The 12524-nt window shown below is 43.3% G+C and overlaps 1 protein-coding gene across 2 annotated transcripts in view; it reads left to right on the top strand.

The window, feature by feature from the left end:
* LOC115127057 (nuclear receptor ROR-gamma-like) overlaps positions 1-10015 on the top strand; it is a 34837-nt gene extending 24822 nt beyond the window's left edge. For both annotated transcript variants that reach the window (XM_065006785.1, XM_065006786.1), the window contains 9 exons: positions 1743-1828; positions 1952-2093; positions 2256-2582; positions 2687-2922; positions 3525-3657; positions 4108-4215; positions 6518-6628; positions 7582-7691; positions 8809-10015. In XM_065006785.1, the coding sequence (XP_064862857.1) occupies positions 1743-1828; positions 1952-2093; positions 2256-2582; positions 2687-2922; positions 3525-3657; positions 4108-4215; positions 6518-6628; positions 7582-7691; positions 8809-8967 (1412 nt within the window). In that variant the 3' untranslated portion in view covers positions 8968-10015. The remainder of the gene's footprint in view (positions 1-1742; positions 1829-1951; positions 2094-2255; positions 2583-2686; positions 2923-3524; positions 3658-4107; positions 4216-6517; positions 6629-7581; positions 7692-8808) is intronic.
* The last annotated feature ends 2509 nt before the right edge of the window (positions 10016-12524 follow it).

The raw sequence follows: 12524 nt of genomic DNA on the forward strand, positions 1-12524 counted from the left end.
TTCTATCAGATGTGCAGTATAGTGTGTTTTCTATCAGATGTGCAGTATAGTGTGTTTTCTATCAGATGTGCAGTTTAGTGTGTTTTCTATCAGATGTGCAGTATAGTGTGTATTATATCAGATGTGCAGTATAGTGTGTATTCTATCAGATGTGCAGTATAGTGTGTATTCTATCAGATGTGCAGTTTAGTGTGTATTCTATCAGATGTGCAGTATAGTGTGTATTATATCAGATGTGCAGGGGGTTTCTCAGTTTCACCGCTGACTGACCTCTTACGGCCTCTGGGAGATTCCTGTGGCACCTGAAAAGAGGGCACAAAAACTTGACACACTGACACACACATTTCACACAATTAATTGCTGTACTGTAAACACAAGGGATTGTCTCACCGCTTGACAAACTAACTTACACACCAACAAAAAGAAAGACAAACACTCTTCCCGAACTCTAAAATCACAACAGAATAGCGTATTTATTTTCATATGTTCTGAATGTAATAATGTATGATTTGTTGAATGATGGGGAGGAAGAGGGTGGGGGGTGGAGGGGGGATGGACATTCCTGGCAGTGTCAACCAAGATGAAAGACTCTATTACTGGCAGCACTATCCTTTATGAGACAGATAGAGAGAGAGGGATGGAGAGAGCGAGAGGTGAGATGAAAGAAGTATAGTCAGAGCAAAAGAGAAGCCAGTTAACCACTTGAAAAGACTGAGGTTGACACCTTCACCTCCTCCTCCTCTCTCCATTCGCAAATATTCCCCCTCTACTGTTGTCTCTTCTGTCTGTCGCTGTGTATTTGATGTCATTCGGTTCATTTTTAACAATGTAAGAAATGCTAATGAGAGGAAAACAGAGTGTTCATTCTTTCACTCTGATTGCAAAGTTTGATGACAACCAAGCAAATTGTCTCTTTTTAAACCCCGTATTATTGTAGCAAAGTTGCAGTATGTGTGTTTGTGTGTGTGTGTTCATGTGAAGTGTTGTTGATTTGTTAGGGGAATGGTCAAACCTCAATGGGATAGATATACTGACATACCTGAACACACACAACGCAGGTGTCACGTAATCAGGTGTCACGTACACAGACCAAAAACCCCTTTTCCACTCCATATTTGTGGTCAACCAACTTTCTCAGTCTGATTTTGTGTTAATGTTACCTCTCTGCAGTCTAGGTTTCTCTTTCCCCTTCCTGCCCTCAATTCTCTTTACCATCATCTATATTTCACTTTCTCTTCTCTCCTAAGTCTCCCTAAGTCTTCCCTAAGTCTCTCTAAGTCTCCCTAAGTCTCCCTAAGTCCCCCTAAGTCTCCCTAAGTCTTCCCTAAGTCCCCTAAGTCTCCCTAAGTCTCCCTAAGTCCCCCTAAGTCCCCCTAAGTCTCCCTAAGTCTCCCTAAGTCTCCCTAAGTCTCTCTAAGTCTTCCCTAAGTGTCCCTAAATCCCCCTAAGTCCCACTAAGTCTCCCTAAGTCCCCCTAAGTCCCCCTAAGTCTCCCTAAGTCTCCTTGATAGACAGTTCTGAATGGGCTCACACTGTAGTTCTGAAAGATCTGGGTTTGGACATTGGCTACATTGGCTCTGCTGGCCAACGTAGTCCACAGGTGTTTGTGTTACTGTGAACTGTAATGTGTGTGTGTTAACTGTAATGTGTGTGTGTTAACTGTAATGTGTGTGTTAACTGTATTATGTTACTGTTAACTGTAATGTGTGTGAACTGTAATGTGTGTGTTATTGTGTGTGTAGCTCAGATTGAGGTGATTCCCTGTAAGATCTGTGGTGATAAATCATCAGGAGTTCACTATGGAGTCATCACCTGCGAGGGCTGCAAGGTGAGACTGCAGCACTACACACCCGATTTCTTTCTGACCAAGCAGACATAACTAACCGTGTGGTCAGATGACTTATTTCCAGGGATTTCATTGGTTATTTCAATGGTCCTCTCTCCCCCTCAGGGTTTTTACCGGCGTAGCCAGCTGCCGTCCGTGTCCTACTCCTGTTCCAGACAGAGTAACTGTCCTATAGACAGAGCCAGCCGCAACCGCTGCCAGAGCTGCCGACTGCAGAAGTGTGTGACCCAGGGCATGAGCCGGGATGGTGAGACACGCACACACATAAAAAAAAGATGTCTCCTGGTAAAGTAAAGGTTGAATAAATACACACTTTTCATGTCAATTTACTTATTTTGTATTTATTTATTTAACCTTATATGAGGGTAATTCAACTCAATTCCACCACAAACTGTTTTTGTTTCCCCAGCGGTGAAGTTTGGTCGGATGTCGAAACGTCAGCGGGAGTCTCTGAATGCCGAGGTGGAGAGACACCGTCAGCAGCAGCAACAGCAGCATCTCCAGGCAGAGGCCCAACTCGCCCTGCCCTACCCCAGCAAGGCATGCCGTTTCCGGACACCCCACCTGCTCCAGGCCCCGGCTCCGGCCTACTCCTTCCCTGGAGAGCCAGAGCTGCCACCCTGCCCGACAGATGTGCTCCCCTACCTGGTGTGCTCCCCAGGCGAGTCCCAGGCTCCAGGTCTGGCCTACCAGGGCTCCTGTGTGTCTCCTGGTAGTGGGCACTCAGACGAAAGAGGTAAGGCAGTGGATACATACTGTACACACACTCAAAACACATAATCAGACCAACACTGTTTAATATCAATGACCCCTTCCTCCTTCTCACTCCGTCTTCTTCAGGGTTCGATTCCCGTCAGCCGTCTCCTGACCAGACGATAGGGATGGGAATTAGATCGTATGACCCAGAAGACCCCTACTGCCCTTACCCCCCCTCCCACTCCCTGCTACACATAGAGGAGCTGTGTGACAGTATCGTGCGGTCCCATAGGGACAACAGTCAGTTCAGACTAGAGGAACTACAGGCTCTGAGATGGAAGTTGTTCAGCAGAGAGGAGATCCATGCCTACCAGAGCAAGGTACTGTACCAACACATCACTGGTCTCTTATAAATCAGTTTCATTAATAAGTTAAAAGAAGTCTGACCCCTGAAATCAAGTTTTTAATTTGATTGTTTATTTGACATTTATTTAACTAGTCAGTTAAGAACAAATTCTTATTTTCAATGATGGCCTAGGAACAGTGGGTAACTGCCTTGTTCAGTGGCAGAACTACAGATGTTTGCCTAGTCAGCTCATGGACTTGATCTTGCAACCTTTCAGTTACTAGTACAATGCTCTAACCACTAGGCTACCTGCCGCACCAGATGTGAAGGCATCTTGTCTCTCTCTTCTCCTTCTCACCTCTTTTTGGTATTCCCGCTCCCCTCACATTTCTCTTTTTCTCTTGTTTTTCCCTCCCTCCCTCCCTCCCTCCCTCCTCCCTCCCTCCCTCCCTCCCTGTCTTCCTCCCTCCCTCCCTCCCTCCCTCCCTCCCTCCCTCCCTCCCTCCCTCCCTCTCTCCCTGTCTCCCTCCCTCCCTGTCTCCCTCCCTCCCTGTCTTCCTCCCTCCCTCCCTGTCTCCCTCCTTGTCTCCCTCCCTGTCTCCCTCCTTGTCTCCCTCCCTCCCTCCCTGTCTCCAGTCAGTAGATGAGATGTGGCAGCACTGTGCCGTGAGGCTGACTGAAGCGGTACAGTACGTGGTGGAGTTTGCCAAAAGCATCCCAGGGTTCCGTGGGCTTGGACAGAACGACCAGATCACCCTGCTCAAGACTGGTGAGCCGAATCCACCTGTCAATCACTACTTACTACACTGTCCTCTCTCAAGAAAAGTCTTCCTGTAAGAAGTGCACATTGCCATTATTAAACATTCTTCACCCTCTCTCTCTCTCCATCTCTCCATCTCTCTCTCTCCCCTCCATCTCTCTCTCTACCCACCATCTCTCTCTCTCTCTCTCTCTCTCTCTCTCTCTCCCTCTCTCCATCTCTCTCTCCCCTCCATCTCTCTCTCTACCCACCATCTCTCTCTCTCTCTCTCTCTCTCTCTCCCTCTCTCCATCTCTCCATCTCTCTCTCTCCCCTCCATCTCTCTCTCTACCCACCATCTCTCTCTCTCTCTCTCTCCCTCTCTCCCTCTCTCCATCTCTCTCTCCCCTCCATCTCTCTCTCTACCCACCATCTCTCTCTCTCGCTCCCTCTCTCCCTCTCTCCATCTCTCTCTCTCAGGATCGATGGAGGTGGTTCTGGTTAGAATGAGCAGGTGTTTTAACACAGAGAACAGCACCGTCTTCTTCGATGGGAAGTTTGGCAGCACTGAACTTTTCAAGTCTCTGGGTTAGTCCATTGGTTCCTAGTCTTAGCTGTTGAATGGATGCTACAGTGAACTTTTCAAGTCTCTGGGTTAGTCCATTGGTTCCTAGTCTTAGCTGTTGAATGGATGCTACAGTGAACTTTTCAAGTCTCTGGGTTAGTCCATTGGTTCCTAGTCTTAGCTGTTGAATGGATGCTACAGTGAACTTTTCAAGTCTCTGGGTTAGTCCATTGGTTCCTAGTCTTAGCTGTTGAATGGATGCTACAGTGAACTTTTCAAGTCTCTGGGTTAGTCCATTGGTTCCTAGTCTTAGCTGTTGAATGGATGCTACAGTGAACTTTTCAAGTCTCTGGGTTAGTCCATTGGTTCCTAGTCTTAGCTGTTGAATGGATGCTACAATGAACTTTTCAAGTCTCTGGGTTAGTCCATTGGTTCCTAGTCTTAGCTGTTGAATGGATGCTACAGTGAACTTTTCAAGTCTCTGGGTTGGTCCATTGGTTCCTAGTCTTAGCTGTTGAATGGATGCTACAGTGAACTTTCCAAGTCTCTGGGTTAGTCCATTGGTTCCTAGTTTTAGCTGTTGAATGGATGCTACAGTGAACTTTTCAAGTCTCTGGGTTAGTCCATTGGTTCCTAGTCTTAGCTGTTGAATGGATGCTACAGTGAACTTTTCAAGTCTCTGGGTTAGTCCATTGGTTCCTAGTCTTAGCTGTTGAATGGATGCTACAGTGAACTTTTCAAGTCTCTGGGTTAGTCCATTGGTTCCTAGACTTAGCTGTTGAATGGATGCTACAGTGAACTTTTCAAGTCTCTGGGTTAGTCCATTGGTTCCTAGTCTTAGCTGTTGAATGGATGCTACAGTGAACTTTTCAAGTCTCTGGGTTAATCCATTGGTTCCTATTCTTAGCTGTTGAATGGATGCTACAGTGAACTTTTCAAGTCTCTGGGTTAGTCCATTAGTTCCTAGTCTTAGCTGTTGAATGGATGCTACAGTGAACTTTTCAAGTCTCTGGGTTAGTCCATTGGTTCCTAGTCTTAGCTGTTGAATGGATGCTACAGTGAACTTTTCAAGTCTCTGGGTTAGTCCATTGGTTCCTAGTCTTAGCTGTTGAATGGATGCTACAGTGAACTTTTCAAGTCTCTGGGTTAGTCCATTGGTTCCTAGTCTTAGCTGTTGAATGGATGCTACAGTGAACTTTTCAAGTCTCTGGGTTAGTCCATTGGTTCCTAGTCTTAGCTGTTGAATGGATGCTACAGTGAACTTTTCAAGTCTCTGGGTTAGTCCATTGGTTCCTAGTCTTAGCTGTTGAATGGATGCTACAGTGAACTTTTCAAGTCTCTGGGTTAGTCCATTGGTTCCTAGTCTTAGCTGTTGAATGGATGCTACAGTGAACTTTTCAAGTCTCTGGGTTAGTCCATTGGTTCCTAGTCTTAGCTGTTGAATGGATGCTACAGTGAACTTTTCAAGTCTCTGGGTTAGTCCATTGGTTCCTAGTCTTAGCTGTTGAATGGATGCTACAGTGAACTTTTCAAGTCTCTGGGTTAGTCCATTGGTTCCTAGTCTTAGCTGTTGAATGGATGCTACAGTGAACTTTTCAAGTCTCTGGGTTAGTCCATTGGTTCCTAGTCTTAGCTGTTGAATGGATGCTACAGTGAACTTTTCAAGTCTCTGGGTTAGTCCATTGGTTCCTAGTCTTAGCTGTTGAATGGATGCTACACTGCCCTCCATAATTATTGGGACAGTGAAGTATTTTTTATTCTTATGGCTATGCTCCAAAAGTTTGGATTTTGAAATCAAACAATGACTGAGTTTAAAGTGCAGACTGTCCTCTTTAATTTGAGGGTACATAGCACGCCCATTTTAGGGGACCAAAATGATTGGGAAGAATGAACTTATATGTGTATTAAAATAGTAAAACGTTAAGTACTTGGTCCCATATTCATAGCACACAATGATTACATCAAGCTTGTGACTCAAAACATTTGTTGGATGCATTTGTTGTTTGTTTTGGTTCTGTTTCAGATTATTTTGTGCCCAATAGAAATGAATGGTAAATAATGCTTTGTGTCATTTTGGAGTCACTTTTATTGTAAAGAATAGAATATGTTTGCTAACACTTCTACGTTAATGTGGAGGCTGTATGATATTTGTGTGTCTAACCTTCTGAACTGTATCTTCAAATACAAACTTTTGGAGTATAGAGCCAAAATATTTTTTTAAATCCTTCACTGTCCCAATAATTACGGAGGACACGATCTCATATTAACTTTGCCAATTGGTTCCTAGTCTTAGTGATGCTAACTCTGCTAACTGTGTTGTTCCAGGCTGTGGTGATCTGATGGTGGCGGTGTTTGACTTCGCTCACAGAATGTGTGCCCTGAGACTGACTGAGCAGCAGATGGCTCTCTTCAGCTCACTGGTGCTCATTAACCCCGGTAAGACACACAAATGCACACACATTCTGTAAAATGATACTGCAGATAATCTTAGTACAATAAAGTTATAGATCAGCAAAGTCACAGATCCGTAAAGTCACAGATCCGTAAAGTCACAGATCCATAAAGTCATAGATCCATAAAGTCACAGATCCGTAAAGTCACAGATCCGTAAAGTCACAGATCCATAAAGTCATAGATCCATAAAGTCACAGATCCGTAAAGTCATAGATCCGTAAAGTCATAGATCCATAAAGTCATAGATCCGTAAAGTCATAGATCCGTAAAGTCATAGATCCGTAAAGTCACAGATCCGTAAAGTCACAGATCCATAAAGTCATAGATCCGTAAAGTCACAGATCCGTAAAGTCATAGATCCATAAAGTCATAGATCCGTAAAGTCACAGATCCATAAAGTCATAGTCATAGATCCATAAAGTCATAGTCATAGATCCATGGAGTCATAGCCATATATCCATAAAGTCATAGTCATAGATCCATGGAGTCATAGCCATATATCCATAAAGTCATAGTCATAGATCCATGGAGTCATAGTCATAGATCCATGGAGTCATAGTCATAGATCCATGGAGTCATAGTCATAGATCCATAAAGTCATAGTCATAGATCCATAAAGTCATAGTCATAGATCCATGGAGTCATAGCCATATATCCATGGAGTCATAGATCCATGGAGTCATAGTCATAGATCCATGGAGTCATAGTCATAGATCCATGGAGTCATAGTCATAGATCCATGGAGTCATAGATCCATGGAGTCATAGTCATAGATCCATGGAGTCATAGTCATAGATCCATGGAGTCATAGATCCATGGAGTCATAGATCTGTAAAGTCATAGAACATAATAAGCTGATTAATGGTATAAAATATTCTATTTTATCTCTTTTAATCTTTTTTCGTGTGTATTTTTGTTTGTGTGTGTGTGTGTAGATCGCCCCTGTCTTGAGGATAGAGGCAGAGTATATAGAATGAGAAGAGACTTGGAGGAATGCCTCAGCCACATGCTACGCAGAGACAACCAGGAGAGCCTTCAGCACAAGGTAACATACACAGGCACTTGCACATACACGCACACACACAGGCACTTGCACATACACGTACACACACAGGCACTTGCACATACACGCACACACACAGGCACTTGCACATACACGCACACACACAAGCACTTGCACATACACGCACACACACAGGCACTTGCACATACACGCACACACACAGGCACTTGCACATACACACACACACACAGGCACTTGCACATACACGCACACACACAGGCACTTGCACATACACGCACACACACAGGCACTTGCACATACACGCACACACACAAGCACTTGCACATACACGCACACACACAGGCACTTGCACATACACGCACACACACAGGCACTTGCACATACACGCACACACACAAGCACTTGCACGTAAATACGTGCACACACACTCATTCATTTAAGTTTGAGGGAGTAGTGAGTGGAGAGTGTTTACCAGTGGTGTAAAGTACTTAAGTAAAAATACTTTAAAGTACAACTTAAGTAGTTTTTTGGGGTATCTGTACTTTACTTTACTATTTCTATTTTTGTCAACTTTTACTTTTACTTCACTACATTCCTAAAGAAAATAATGTACTTTTTACTCCATACATTTTCCCTGACACCCAAAAGTACTCGTTACATTTTGACAGAAAAATGTTCCAATTCACACACTTATCAAGAGAACATCCCTGGTCATCCATACTGCCACTGATCTGGCGGACTCCCTAAACACAAATGCTACATATGTAAATGATGTCTGAGTGTTGGAGTGTGCCCCTGGCTATCTGTAAATGTTTTTTTTATGTTGCCATCTGGTTTGCTTAATATAAGGACATTGAAATGGTTTCTTCTTTTACTTTTGATACCTAAGAACATTTGAGCAATTCCATTTACTTTTGATACTTGGGTATATTTTTTATCATACTTTTGGACTTTTACTCAAGTAGTATTTTTCTGGGTGACTTTAACTTTTACTTGAGTCATTTTCTGTTAAGGTATCTATACTTTTACTCAAGTATGACAATTGAGTACTTTTTCCACCACTGCTGTTTACCCTCTATGACATCACTGGACATTGTGTAGAACTGTCATTGACAAGCTGTGTGTGTGATGTTCCCAGCTCTACCAGAAGGTGTCAGTGTTGCGGTCTCTGTGCAGTCTTCATGTGGAGAAGCTGCACTGGTTCAGCCAGCGCTACCCGCTCACCGTCCACTCTGTCTTCCCTCCTCTATACAAGGAGCTGTTCACCTCTGACCTGCCTTCTGTGGACTCCCTGTGAACTCCCTCTGAACTGCACCGTACATGTTGACAGACAATTAGACAAAGAAACATGCATACAGAAGTAGACAGACACGCACACAAACACACACAGACACACACAGACACATACACAGAGACACAGACACACAAACTTAGACACACAGAGACACAGACACACACAGACACACACACACTCAGAGACACATACACAGAGACACAGACACACAAACTTAGACACACAGAGACACAGACACATGAGAATGCATTGATAACATGAGAGGAAATTACTTTGAATGCCTCACTTGTTGAATAAATATATTTTTGTCATTTCAGAGAGCAATGATTTGATTTGATGAAATTATTTCAGTAGCCTTTTAGTGATTGGACATTGAAGCGATTTTTCATGCAAAAAAATGTTTTATAGATTGTTGTTTTGTTTTTCCTTTTTGAGAATGTTATTTCGTCCTTGAGATGATGTTATTTTGACTCAGGGCGGCTGTTGTGACTGTTGGGGCGGCTGTTGTGACTGTATCCAGACCAGTTGCTAGCTGGTATAAATGACCATATTTAGATGATCACTATGAAATCTAATGGGTGTTTTCTGAGTTGTTTTTAAATGTGTGACTTTACAGAGTTGGCTAACCCATCAGACTGAGTACCTGAGCTATAGCCAATGGGCCCCACGGTTCAGGACCCAAACACACAGTCAAGTATATAGCTAGTCTTCTCAATGAACTGTGTGTGGATCGAATTTGACCAACAATCCTATCTGTCTCTATCCAGCTTTAAAAGAGTCTGTGTGTTGCATTAAAACAGAGTCAGAAATCCTAGACAGGCAGAAATGTAAATATGAATCATCTAGAACATAAACTTGGATGCTGGGTAATATTGCTGTAGGACTACAGTATGTAGGCATTTGAATGACAAACTTTGGGCATGACTGTTATTGTAAACGTGTCAGATTAGTTGCTTTAACATTCTCTCTGTTAGTTTGTCTCCTAAGTGTTACCATGGTGATTCCCATTGAAAAGGCTTCCAATAAACTGCTGACATGATTTAAAAAAGGACTGGTGTTCCTGTATTGTCTGTTTTCCCATTGTACAAAATAGGATGTTTAATTGCATGCCAGGAAGGGAGAGAGCTCAGTGCACGCAGCTGCACACTGGTAGAATGTACATGTTTTAACGACACATCTATGATAAAACACACACAGACATTCCTGCTTTGAGCCGTCCTCAACAGTGTGTGTGTTTGATTCATAGACTACCCAATGAGCTGAGTGTGTTCTATCGACATCTGTGTGTATCAGCAGTGTGTGTGTTTGATTCATAGACTACCCAATGAGCTGAGTGTGTTCTATCGACATCTGTGTGTATCAGCAGTGTGTGTGTTTGATTCATAGACTACCCAATGAGCTGAGTGTGTTCTATCGACATCTGTGTGTATCAGCAGTGTGTGTGTTTGATTCATAGACTACCCAAATGAGCTGAGTGTGTTCTATCGACATCTGTGTGTATCAACAGTGTGCGGATGTCTGTTTTTATTGTATGACTTCACCTTCGGTACCTTGTAGCTGAAAGTAGCCTAACTGGATGTGGGTACAGGACACCACTTCTTAACTGTGTGTGAGAGTGGCAGTGGCTGACACTCAGCTGAGCTTCGTTGTGTGTATGGGAAGACTTTTGTTCCGTCTAAAACTGCCTGTTTTGGGAAAATAAGTAATGAATGTATTTATGTGTGGATGCCTTTGTTCGTCGTCTATCTCTGTTGAAACCAATCAATCCTTCTACAGGGAAGATGTTGATTGGTGTAAGACTCTGGTTGTCCACCAGAGGTCAAAATGTCCTTCTTCTTAGTTGTCCTGGCTTGTATGGGCTGTTTTCAGAGCAGATTTTCAGATGCAGCAATGACTGTCTGAGATGCGATTTTCTCCTTCCCACCTTGTGACTTTAGTCAGAGTTTGAAGCACTTTACACGTGCAGCTGCAGACTGGCAGTATCGTGGTCTGGTATAATATAATATAATGTTTACATACCCTACATGACTCATCTCATAAGTACAGTGGGGCAAAAAAGTATTTAGTCAGCCACCAATTGTGCAAATTCTCCCACTTAAAAAGATGAGAGAGGCCTGTCATTTTCATCATAGGCACACTTCAACTATGACAGACAAAATTAGAAAAAGAAATCCAGAAAATCACATTGTAGGATTTTTTATGAATTTATTTGAAAATTATGGTGGAAAATAAGTATTTGGTCACCAACAAACAAGCAGACCTGTAACTTATTATTTAAGAGGCTCCTCTGTCCTCCACTCGTTACCTGTATAAAAGATACCTGTCCACAACCCCAAACAGTCACACTCCAAACTCCACTATGGCCAAGACCAAAGAGCTGTCAAAGGACACCAGAAACAAAATTGTAGACCTGCACCAGGCTGGGAAGACTGAATCTGCAACAGGTAAGCAGCTCGGTTTGAAGAAATCAACTGTGTGAGCAATTATTAGGAAATGGAAGACATACAAGACCACTGATAATCTCCCTCGATCTGGGGCTCCACGCAAGATCTCACCCCGTGGGGTCAAAATGATCACAAGAACGGTGAGCAAAAATCCCAGAACCACACGGGGGGACCTAGTGAATGACCTGAAGAGAGCTGGGACCAAAGTAACAAAGCCTGCCATCAGTAACACACTACGCCGCCAGGGACTCAAATCCTGCAGTGCCAGACGTGTCCCCCTGCTTAAGCCAGTACATGTCCAGGTCCGTCTGAAGTTTGCTAGAGAGCATTTGGATGATCCAGAAGAAGATTGGGAGAATGTCATATGGTCAGATTAAACCAAAATATAATTTTTTTGTGAAAACTCAACTCGTCGTGTTTGGAGGACAAAGAATGCTGAGTTGCATCCAAAGAACCCCATACCTACTGTGAAGCATGGGGGTGGAAAAATCATGCTTTGGGGCTGTTTTTCTGCAAAGGGACCAGGACGACTGATCCGTGTAAAGGAAAGAATGAATGGGGCCATGTATCGTGAGATTTTGAGTGAAAACCTCCTTCCATCAGCAAGGGCATTGAAGATGAAACGTGGCTGGGTCTTTCAGCATGACAATGATCCCAAACACACCGCCCGGGCAACGAAGGAGTGGCTTCGTAAGAAGCATTTCAAAGTCCTGGAGTGGCCTAGCCAGTCTCCAGATCTCAACCCCATAGAAAATCTTTGGAGGGAGTTGAAAGTCCGTGTTGCCCAGCAACAGCCCCAAAACATCACTGCTCTAGAGGAGATCTGCATGGAGGAATGGGCCAAAATACCAGCAACAGTGTGTGAAAACCTTGTGAAGACTGTTATTGCCAATAAAGGGTATATAACAAAGTATTGAGATTAACTTTTGTTATTGACCAAATATTTATTTTCCACCATAATTAGCAAATAAATTCATTAAAAAATCCTACAATGTGATTTTCTGGATTTTTTTCTATGATGAAAATTACAGGCCTCTCTCATCTTTTTAAGTGGGAGAACTTGCACAATTGGTGGCTGACTAAATACTTTTTTGCCCCACTGTATATGTGTATGAA

This window comes from Oncorhynchus nerka, linkage group LG3, assembly GCF_034236695.1.
Source record: "Oncorhynchus nerka isolate Pitt River linkage group LG3, Oner_Uvic_2.0, whole genome shotgun sequence".
NCBI lineage: Eukaryota > Metazoa > Chordata > Actinopteri > Salmoniformes > Salmonidae > Oncorhynchus > Oncorhynchus nerka.